General features: G+C 34.8%; 2 protein-coding genes across 2 annotated transcripts; both read left to right on the top strand.

The window, feature by feature from the left end:
- Positions 1–483: 483 nt before the first annotated feature.
- Positions 484–5774, top strand: LOC146941368 (importin subunit beta-1-like). The gene is made up of 3 exons (XM_085755128.1): positions 484–586; positions 1939–4362; positions 4456–5774. Exons 2-3 carry the CDS (start codon positions 1952–1954, stop codon positions 4652–4654), a joined length of 2610 nt encoding a protein of 869 aa, XP_085611254.1. The 5' UTR covers positions 484–586; positions 1939–1951; the 3' UTR covers positions 4655–5774.
- A 4035-nt stretch (positions 5775–9809) lies between these two features.
- LOC146941367 (uncharacterized) lies at positions 9810–10777 on the top strand. The gene is made up of 3 exons (XM_085755134.1): positions 9810–9969; positions 10059–10114; positions 10437–10777. Exons 1-3 carry the CDS (start codon positions 9900–9902, stop codon positions 10545–10547), a joined length of 237 nt encoding a protein of 78 aa, XP_085611260.1. The 5' UTR covers positions 9810–9899; the 3' UTR covers positions 10548–10777.

Genomic DNA, 10777 nt, shown 5'->3' with positions numbered 1-10777 from the left:
AATACTCATTGGCGCAATAAAAAAAACAAACAGACGTCTATGCTAGATTATTTTTGTGTAAACAAGGTATTCTCTGCGCATGCAACTACAAAGATTAATCTCTCGAGCCTTGTGAATTCAAATGGGCGACAAACTCTCATTAACGTTGATCCAACGCCCAAGACTGAATTCGATCCCAACCCAGACCTTGATTAAAATATAAGAGACTTGTGTCATCTCATTTAAGTGCTTTTGAGTCATCAACGCTAGATTAAATAATATTCATTATTCATTAGCGCAATAAAAAGGAAAAAACTTAAATAAATTTCTTAGGTAATTTTCATGTGATTCATAATCAAATTCACATCATCAACTCATATTCATAATTTTTTCTGAAAGTTTGCTATGTTAAAGAAAATATTATCTTTTAGAAATGTTTTTATTTTATTTTTATTTTTAAATGTTACTCTGAAACAAAACGAGTATGACCTGGCATCTCTACTTGCGATTGTAACCGCTGTTCCTTCCTTCCTTCCTTCGCTCTTCTTCTCTCTCATTCATTCACTCCTTCCCTCGCTACTCTTTCAGATCTCTTCTCCGATTTCAGGTATCTTCATCGCTAATCCGATCTACGTTCTTCCTTTTTCGTTATTTCCCTTCCGATTTTACTTTTCTGGTGTTATTTTTATCATGAATTTTTGTTTATGCGATTTAGGTTTTGATATTAGATTGCTTTGATTCGATACGGTTAGTTTATGATCGATTGGAATTGATTTTCGTCTTTACTAGTATTCGATCTATCATCGGTTTATCTGAATCTATTCATTCCCTTTGATATTGAATTTGTGCGAATATGAAAAATAATAAGTATAGTATTTATGAAATTACATGGAATGGTTCCATTCATACAAGTATTTGGACAGTTTTAATTTATCAGGAATAGTTATTTATTTTCTGTGGTAGACAGAGATATCGGCGGGTGTGAATAAATAGGTGGAATCTTGCAATGATTAGATGAAGTGAATTTTGGATTTGGTTTTATTAAATCCTAAAATTTCGGGATCGGTAGGGTAACGTAGTAGGACTAAGTTTTGGAGCCTTCGAGGCTATGTAGCACCGATACTACACAGACACGATACCTACACATGTGATTACATGTAATTAATTCATTTTTTCAAATTTTTACCGGTTCAACGTACGTGTGTCAGTGTCGTGTCCAGTGTCCATGGTGTCCGCATTTGTGTCCGTGCTTTATAGCTTCAAGGTTAATATCATATTGGCTTTCATCAAGTCTGTTGGTGTGATATGCTAGATGAAACATATTTGATGTTAATAGGTGTTCTCAATATGGAAAAACTGATTAATCTTTGTCACGTATTAACTAGATGCCATTAAATAACATATTTTGTATGTTGTACTTTGAGAAATTCAATTTTAACTTTTATATAATATTTGTCGTTTGTCTTTTTTCCTGGTTTGTTTCGTACCACACTGTCATATGACTATATTTTTGTTTTATTTTTCTGCTTGATTTATAATGAGTTTAATTTTCATATACTGTTAGTGTAAAAAGTTTTTACACTGTCGGCTTATCACAATCATCCATATATGCGTCTTTAGAAGTATTTTGGATAAAATGAAATGTTTTTAATGATTCGACGGGTATGATTTATTGACAGTGTAAAATTTCATTACACTGACGGCGTATATAAATTAAATTCTTATAAAATTCTCCGACGGAGTATATTGTTGTTATAGTGTGGCCATCTTTATATATTGCTTTGTTTCTCTCCAATTGGTTAGTCTCTGGATCTAAATAATTTATTTATTAACTGTAAAATAATGGCCTCTTCAATATTATAGACTCCTTATCCTGTTTTGCCTTTTGTTTTTCTTAATTTTTAATTTTTTTTTTACTTTAAAGTGGAATATTAAAAGCCAATTATTCTGTGCCATCAGGTATAGCATAGCGATGGAAGTTACTCAGGCACTTTTGAATGCTCAATCCATTGACGGAACTGTACGTAAGCATGCTGAAGAAAGTCTTCGGCAATTTCAGGAGCAAAACCTTCCTGGTTTCTTGGTCTCTCTTTCTGGGGAGTTAGCAAGTGAAGATAAACCAGTTGATAGCCGAAAGTTGGCAGGTTTGATACTTAAAAATGCATTGGATGCCAAGGATGAAAACAGAAAGCGGGAATTGGTTCAGAGATGGTTGTCATTAGACACTGCAGCGAAGGCCCAGGTTAAGGCATGTTTGCTTCAAACACTCTCCTCTCTTGTACTTGACGCTCGGTCTACAGCAACTCAAGTTGTTGCTAAAATTGCTGGAATTGAGCTTCCTCAGAAACAGTGGCCTGAACTGATAGGATCACTATTATCAAATATTCACCAAGTTCCTGCTCATGTCAAGCAAGCAACTTTGGAGACTCTGGGGTATTTGTGTGAGGAAGTCCCCCATGAGGTTGTTGATCAAGACCAAGTAAATAAAATTCTTACTGCTGTAGTTCAAGGTATGAACTCATCTGAAAAGAACAATGATGTCAGACTTGCTGCTGCCAGGGCATTGTATAATGCTCTCGAATTTGCGCAGGCTAATTTTAGCAATGATATGGAGCGTGAGTACATCATGAGAGTTGTTTGTGAGACAACTATGTCTCCTGAATTGAAAATACGTCTGGCAGCTTTTGAATGTTTGGTCTCCATTGCGGCCATGTATTATGTGAAGTTGGCTCCTTACATCCAGGACATATATAACATCACAGCAAAGGCTGTTAGGAGTGATGAGGAGCCTGTTGCTCTCCAAGCCATTGAATTCTGGAGTACAATTTGTGATGAAGAGACTGATATCTTGGAAGAATATGTGGGTGATACCACTGGGGACTCTGATATACCTTGTTTTTATTTCATTAAGCAAGCCCTTCCTGCACTCGTCCCTCTGCTGTTGGAAACATTACTCAAACAAGAAGAGGATCAAGATCTGGATGAAGGTGCATGGAATATTGCAATGGCAGGTGGTACATGCCTTGGTTTAGTTGCTCGTACTACTGGAGATGATATTGTGCCACTTGTAATGCCTTTCATTGAGGAGAATATTACCAAACCAGATTGGAGACAGAGGGAAGCAGCGACGTATGCATTTGGCTCTATCTTGGAGGGGCCTTCTCCAGACAAATTAGTACCTCTTGTTAATCACGCCCTACCATTTATGCTCAGTGCTCTAGTGAAGGATCCAAGCAACCATGTTAAAGACACCACTGCTTGGACTTTGGGGCGGATGTTTGAATTTCTTCACAGTTCAATTGTTGGCACACCTATTATTAATGAGGGAAATGCCCAACAAATTATTACAGTTCTCCTTCAGAGCATGAAGGATGTCCCTAATGTTGCTGAGAAAGGCTGTGGAGCCCTGTATTTTCTCGCCCAGGGTTATGAGGATGTGGGAATAACATCCCCTATAACTCCCTTTTTTCAGGAAATTGTTCAAGCCCTTCTCACTGTCACCCACAGAGAGGATGCTACGGAGTCACGGTTAAGAACTTCAGCATATGAAACATTGAATGAAGTAGTAAGATGTTCAACAGATGAAACAGCTCCTTTGGTGTTGCAACTAGTTTCTGTCATCATGATGGAGCTGCACAAATGTCTTGAAGCACAAAATCTTTCATCTGATGAAAGAGAAAAACAGAGTGAACTTATAGGCCTTCTTTGTGGGTGCTTGACAGTCATTATTCAGAAGCTAGGGTCTTCAGAACCTACCAAATATGTTCTCTTGCAGTATGCTGATCAGATAATGGGACTATTCATCCGGGTCTTTGCTTGTAGAAATGCCACTGCCCATGAGGAGGCCATGCTAGCTATTGGAGCCCTTGCCTATGCGATAGGCCCTGATTTTGCTAAATACCTGCCTGAATTTTACAAGTTTCTTGAGATTGACCTTCAGAATTTTGAGGAGTACCAAGTTTGTGCCGTAACTGTTGGTGTAGTCGGCGACATATGCAGGGCATTGGAGGATAAAATATTCCCTTACTGTGATGGGATTATGACACAGCTTCTCAAAAATTTGTCGAGTGATAACTTGCACCGTTCTGTGAAGCCCCCCTTGTTTTCATGCATTGGTGATATAGCACTAGCTATAGGAGACAACTTTGAGAAGTACTTAATGTATGCAATGAAGACACTACAAATTGCTGCAGAGATGTACGCCCACACATCAGGCTTTGACTTGGAAATGACAGAGTACATTAACTCTTTGAGAAATGGGATATTAGAGGCATATTCTGGGATCTTCCAAGGGTTTAAGAATTCATCAAAATCCCAGATCTTGATTCCTTATGCTCCCCACATTCTCCAGTTCTTGGATAGCATATACATGGAAAAAGACATGTGAGAAAGCAAAATAGTTCATTTTCCAATTTAATTTTCATAGCAATAATATATTCATTGTTTTAGTGACTTCATTGACTTTTCTTACTGCAGGGATGACATTGTTATGAAAACAGCCATTGGTGTCGTTGGAGATCTAGCTGATACACTTGGAAGCAATGCTGGTTCCTTAATTCAACAGTCTTTGTCAAGCACACAATTTTTGAATGAATGTCTGACCTCAGATGATCATATGATTAAAGAATCTGCCGAATGGGCCAAGTTGGCCATCAATCGTGCTATATCTGTTTGAGGTTCATCTCAGTAAGCATATCCTTTGTCATAAACTACTTGCATGCATTTGGGTGTGTCGAGGTGGGTCGTGGGATTGCATGTGTCAAATTGTCTCCATGGTCAGACAACTGAAAGTATCTGTTTGAAGGTCTTCCAGTTGTCACTAACTCTTGCATCATCTCCAATGCATCACTGACCTTTGCATGAGCACCATTAAGTCCAGTACGTTCAAGAATGCATCACTGACTTTTGCATGAGCACCATTAAGTCCAGTACTTTCAAGAGGAAGAAGTTAGCGACGAGATTACAAATGTGGGTTTAGCTCTTCATGAGTGTAAGTTGAATGGCTGAGCCGCTGAGAGGAGGTAGCTGGTCCGTGACTGAGAAACTACTCTACTCTATGGCTTGGATGTTGAGTTTGAAAGTCAAGATAATCCCATTCTATGCTAAAATTGATTTTTTTTTTTCCTGATCTGGTCATGGGTTATTTGGAATAGATGAACTCCCAGGGTTGAACTGGTTTTCATCCACTCCACCCAAGTGCTTTATTTTTAGATATTCTCTTCCTTTTTCTGACTATAACCCTGCATCTTCTTGAGTCATTTTTTTCATCACCTCACCGTGTATCCTTAGGCTACCATCCATATTACTTTTTCTTCACATAACTGCTTTTCTATCGTTGGAGTCATTTGTGATTGTTGACCCAGGATAGGAAAGGTTACTTCCTACCGCGCATTATGCATTCCCATTTTGATGTTAGTCGGTTTCTTAGGTCAAAATCATTTTGCATTCATGAAATCATCAAACCTTTATTTCTTTGTTTTGAATTGCGTATGTAAAATCATGTATTGGCTACTCCGTGGATTGGTACAAAAGATGGTCGTGATGATATCAAAAGAACCAACTGAATTGTGGTGGACTGCTGTTTCTCTTGTTGGCAGGCAGTCTGGATTTGGCCTGTACTTGATATCTTTCCCTTGTGTCTATATAAAAAATTGTGAATTTTGGTTTGCCCGGGCATTTTGTTGTGTGTCCTTTATACCTTCTTATGGTTTGGTGATATAATTTTTTTTATACTGAGATAAGATGAAATTGTATAATTTTGTTTAATTACTTCATAGGCAGTTTTCATTTTTATACGTTCAATTTTTTATTTTTTATATTTTATACTTTCATGTTTCCTGCATTCTTGAATTTAGCTATTTATTTGCATATATTTGAATATTATAAACTGGAATGTTACAAAATCAAAATTAGTTAGCATTTATGCATAATTGCATATATCTTATAAAGTTTGTGGCGCAGGAAGCAAATTAGAGATATGCATAAAGTTTCACTGCATTTTTTTATTTTCCTTTTGTTACCAAAAAAAAGTTCACTATGCATACTATTCCAATACAATTATTTTGATTTGAATTATTATTTAGTGAGCATAGATCAATCCCATTTAATGAACACTCCTGATGATCAAATTCATTCACTTATTTCCAACTGTAACAAAACTTGATATTCACAATGAAATTAAAAATCATCACTTATTTCCTGAGATGTTGTATGGTGGGTTACTAAAATTCGTCACCTATTTCCTGAAATGTTGTATGGTGGGCAACTGATGAATAGTACGAAGATTTTCCGATATATGTATGGTCGAATTCAGTAGGAGAAAACAGGGAGGAATTTTAAGACACTTTGACTAGATGACACCTTGCAGAAATGCAATGGTGTCTAGCTAATGGAGTAGCTCCTGAAGCATGTGTACAAACTTAGAACGAGGGATTCAAAAAAACTTGTTTATATAAAAAAAAAAAGTATGTCTAGTGAGAGAATTGGTTTGTTAGGATGCAATCATGCAAATAAAATCACTTGATAGTTGCTGTCAATTGGTTTGAAACTCTTCATGAAAATATTGACAATAAAATATGAATATAGTAAATCCGTAAAAAAAACTTATCGTTTTCCAGAATTCATTTTTAATAATTTTCTTATTCTTTCTGTAAAAAATGCGCATTCAAAACCAAAACACAGATCGCAATCAAAACTTTATACCTGCTTTTCCATGCCATGCTTTAGATTCTAAACCCCTAAAAGTTCAACAGTTAATCTGTCAAGTGCTTATAATATGAATAGTTGGATTTTTGTCCCATGAGACCCCTGAAAAGCCACCTTGATATGTAATGTAAGGTAATGTCTTACTTTATTCTAAAGTGGCAGCAATAGTTCAAAGAAGAAAATGATGAGTTAGGTTTTTTCCATGTTCTATATAATTTGAGTTTTAATGGAATGGAGAACAAAAGGATCAAATGTGGGTGGGTAACTCTCTTACTTTCAAATTAGTTCAGCGAAAGTGCTTGTGACCTTTTTTGATCTGACTGCCACCCAGGGGCGTAGCCCTTCAGCACCATGTGGTAGCCAAGGCTACCCCAAAAAAATTATTTTTCTTGAATGAGTTGGTATGATTTTATATCTAGCTACCCCAAGTAAAAAATATTTAGCTACTCCAAATAAATTTATTTGTTAAATTAGCATGAATAATAAAGTAAAAAAATTACTACATGATTGATAGATTTATTTGTATTAATTTATCGCTTTCGGTCGCAACAACAAATAATGAGTTTCTTGCAAATAACTTATTTGTTTACATTGAAAAAGACATTATTACTATTTAGTATATAAATCAATTATGAATAAAATTGGCTTTTTTTTTAGGAATAAAATTGGCTTTTTGAAATATTGTGTCCAGCTTTTCTAAATAGTTGTTGTCAATTTTTATTTTCTTTGTTATTGTTTTATCACATTTCATGTAAGTAAAAATTATAGTGATTTTTTTTTAACATATTGGTTAAGATTAAGATTAAATTTGATTTTAGTCTCTAGAACGGGTAGCACTTGGGTGACATTGGAATGCCAATGTCATGTGACTTGGGTGATTTTAACACTCTTCTTTTCTGGACTACAATTATATTTTATCTTTAAATTTAATATTTTGATTTTAAAAATATTTTATTTTTCTTTAAACGTGGCCCCCGCGTAATATTTCTGCTAGCTTCGCCGCTGCTGCCACCAATGTATATAACACCAAATAAAGCAGTGATTTGGATGTGAATGAGATTCTCCATTCTTATTTTTATCTCTCTTTTAATTTTCTCTTATAATATAACTTTCAGTTCATCTTCCATGTGAAATTACTTTATTAGAATTTGTAGTCTTTGACTACTATATGATATAGAAAGGAAATCACAGTAAGCTTCCAAAATGAATAGCAACTCCACTTTTCGTATCCCATTTAGTGACTTAATGCATTCATCTATACTAGGCTCTTCAGTTCCAGCATTGAGAAAACAGTGTCACACACATATGTATATAGTAGAGGAGAAGTCTGCACCAGTTTCTGTTTACTCCAACGAAGAATAAGAACCGTGCATATGCCGACACTTGATGCTCACTGTTCTGTGATGGAATTGGAAGTCAAACCTCCTAAAAATAATTGTATACTACCAATTTAGAAAGGGAATCCTGAGTGCATGTGCAACATTATTTATCTGATTTATTTTGGTTTTTTCTATTGAAACAATGAATAGTTTATTCCATTTGTTGGCATGAGCAATGCTAAGCCGCACAAATCAAAGACTCCCCTTTTCCTAAGTGATAAGCATAAGGACTTATGAAGAAGGCACATGGGGGCATTGATAGATATATGCACGTATTACGTATATATACAAGCTTAGCTCTAATTATTTTGGTTGGAATTAACTCCACAATTACAAAAACGATATGTAAGGTGAATACTGCCCACCAATTATATAGACACATTTTCATGTCATATTTCATTCAATATGAATTCTCAATACACATCTCTAATATTTTGGGCTAAACATATGGAGTGTGACTTGAGACTTGAGTGGCCCGATAGCCGATAACTCAACATGTATTTGTTTATGGGATCACCCACCACCACCATCACACGTTGAAACGAAGCTAACAATTGTAGCTTTCATGTTGATTACAATTTCGTTTTTACAAAAGTTACACCGCAAACGTGAGTATAGAGGATGTAACACTAAACCAAACAAATAATAAATTTAAATACGATGTGATGCCAGTTTAAAATTTAGGTTGGACCTACCTCATCTTGTTTGTTGGGTGAATTATATCATACCTCGTCTAATCTAGTGTGGGATTTTCAATAAAAACCATGGCCCTGCAAAAATCTATCATATGAAAAAAGAAATATCCCATCCAACACCAAAGAAACTTTTTGTTGGAAAGTTACTTGCAGGATGGTAGTACATAATACATATGGTTGTCGAAAATATTTTAGGCCTACTAGCCTTTTTTTGTTCACTACTGCCAAAATACCATTAATTACCAGAAACAGGAATAAAGCAGTTTATATTAGTCTATTAGTTAGACTCCATTATTGCCAACATACATTATGGTCTCCAAAAGGATGATTAAGTTAATATTTATCTGTTTAAATTTAGGGTTAAAATAGTAATGATGTTTCCCTCTCCTTATTGCTAGTGCACCCACTAAGGGCATTCCACATTCAACTCTCTTCTTCTGCAGCCCACTCTACATGCCTGTCTCCATCCATTGACTAAAAAAAGTGATGAAAGCCTAAATATGAGGATCAAAAGCATCATTTCATTTTTAAGTGGTGATTGGTACCACGGAAAATTTTCAAAGCTACGAGAAGGATTTAGCAGCTTTCACCACTATGTGAATGCGGTTGATTTTCCATATTGAAACTAATTGAGATTGACCTTATTAGAATATGAACCATATATATTATTAATTTAGGATTAAAAATTGACAAGCATATAAGAATATAAAATAAACTATTTGGCAATGTTGCAACTTACTTAGAAAGTAGAAAACAAAAGTTGACTTATTAAAAGGTGGACAGAAAACACAAGATGTAATGTCTATCTAATTTTAAGCCATGCAGGAGAAATGTTAGTAATGTGCACATGCAAATTAAAATATTGAATTGTTTATCTTTTTCTTAATGCAATTATCATATAGTCCATATATAGAATAGTATAGTTGACTTACCCAAGTGTTGTGACAAGTTATTGCATTTCATCATCACTATGTTGTTATTGGGTGGGGTGCACCATGACAAGGGCACTCTCTCTCAATTAGCCAAGTTTAAAAAGGGGTGCCCCTACATTCATTTTCCTGCCAAGTCATTTATATTCATTTTAGCTTCTCATAAAGAGAGGAACAATAACACACATATCTCTTCATTGCATATACTTGCCATGGAACACAAAGTCAAAACTTTCCTTTTAGTCATCCTCTTGGTTTTCATTCATTTTCCTTTGTCTTCAGGTAAATAAATCTTTACTTGATATAAGTGGTTTATGTTTTGTAGAGATTAATTCAACTCATGTAACATAATTTATTTTTTGCTCTTTTAGGATTGGCTGAAGGATTCAGAGAAAATATGCATCCTACTAATAACTTTCTTTACAAGGTACCTTACTATCTTTTTTCATATAGTTTTAAATGGTAAACATTAATGAAGCTAATTGCATGCCACAATACTTAAGATGAACATAAAAAAGAAATAAAAAATTAAGATGAATACAGATGGAGCTACATTCACATTGAGGCAAATGCTAATATTTGCTTGGATTTACTAATCTCCCATATAATCCCACAATAATGTTTACAAATAAATTAAAAATTGTCCTATAAAAAAAAATTGTAATCTTTTTGTGAATTATTTCAATTTAGTATTTGATGATTAGATGTTAATTTTTTTTACCTAACAAGTACTTTGGTATTGAATGAAGGATGGTGTAAAGATGAACTCGAGGAAGCTATTGTCTCATGCTTTTGTGTTGGATTATGATGAAGCAGGACCCAACCCAAAGCATTCAAAGAAACCTGGCAAGGGTCGTTAAACACCTTAACAACTAATTACTAATCATATTCATATCATCATATAATATAATAAAACTATATACTAGTATAATATTATGTCTATCCCCTCAAAATGTTTTGTTCATGTAAGAGGAGACATGATATGATTATTATATAGACAATCGAGCTAGTTTCTTCACCGGAGCCACTACTTGAGTGTATTGTAACTTATGAGGTATTAATAAATAAAGTATGGACAATTAGACCATTA

This window comes from Medicago sativa, chromosome 3 (assembly GCF_051527215.1).
Source record: "Medicago sativa cultivar Bolivia chromosome 3, Bolivia_mono, whole genome shotgun sequence".
In the NCBI taxonomy this organism is placed as follows: Eukaryota; Viridiplantae; Streptophyta; class Magnoliopsida; order Fabales; family Fabaceae; genus Medicago; species Medicago sativa.
This window is presented reverse-complemented; position numbering and strand designations above follow the sequence as displayed.

Bases quoted from the DNA above. Each gene is read 5' to 3' on its own strand.
- LOC146941368 (XM_085755128.1), top strand. From the start codon at position 1,952: ATGGAAGTTACTCAGGCACTTTTGAATGCTCAATCCATTGACGGAACT. The intron at 4,363-4,455 runs GTGAGAAAGCAA...TTCTTACTGCAG, and splicing joins ATATACATGGAAAAAGACAT to GGATGACATTGTTATGAAAA.
- LOC146941367 (XM_085755134.1), top strand. From the start codon at position 9,900: ATGGAACACAAAGTCAAAACTTTCCTTTTAGTCATCCTCTTGGTTTTC. The intron at 9,970-10,058 runs GTAAATAAATCT...TTGCTCTTTTAG, and splicing joins TCATTTTCCTTTGTCTTCAG to GATTGGCTGAAGGATTCAGA. The intron at 10,115-10,436 runs GTACCTTACTAT...TATTGAATGAAG, and splicing joins CTAATAACTTTCTTTACAAG to GATGGTGTAAAGATGAACTC.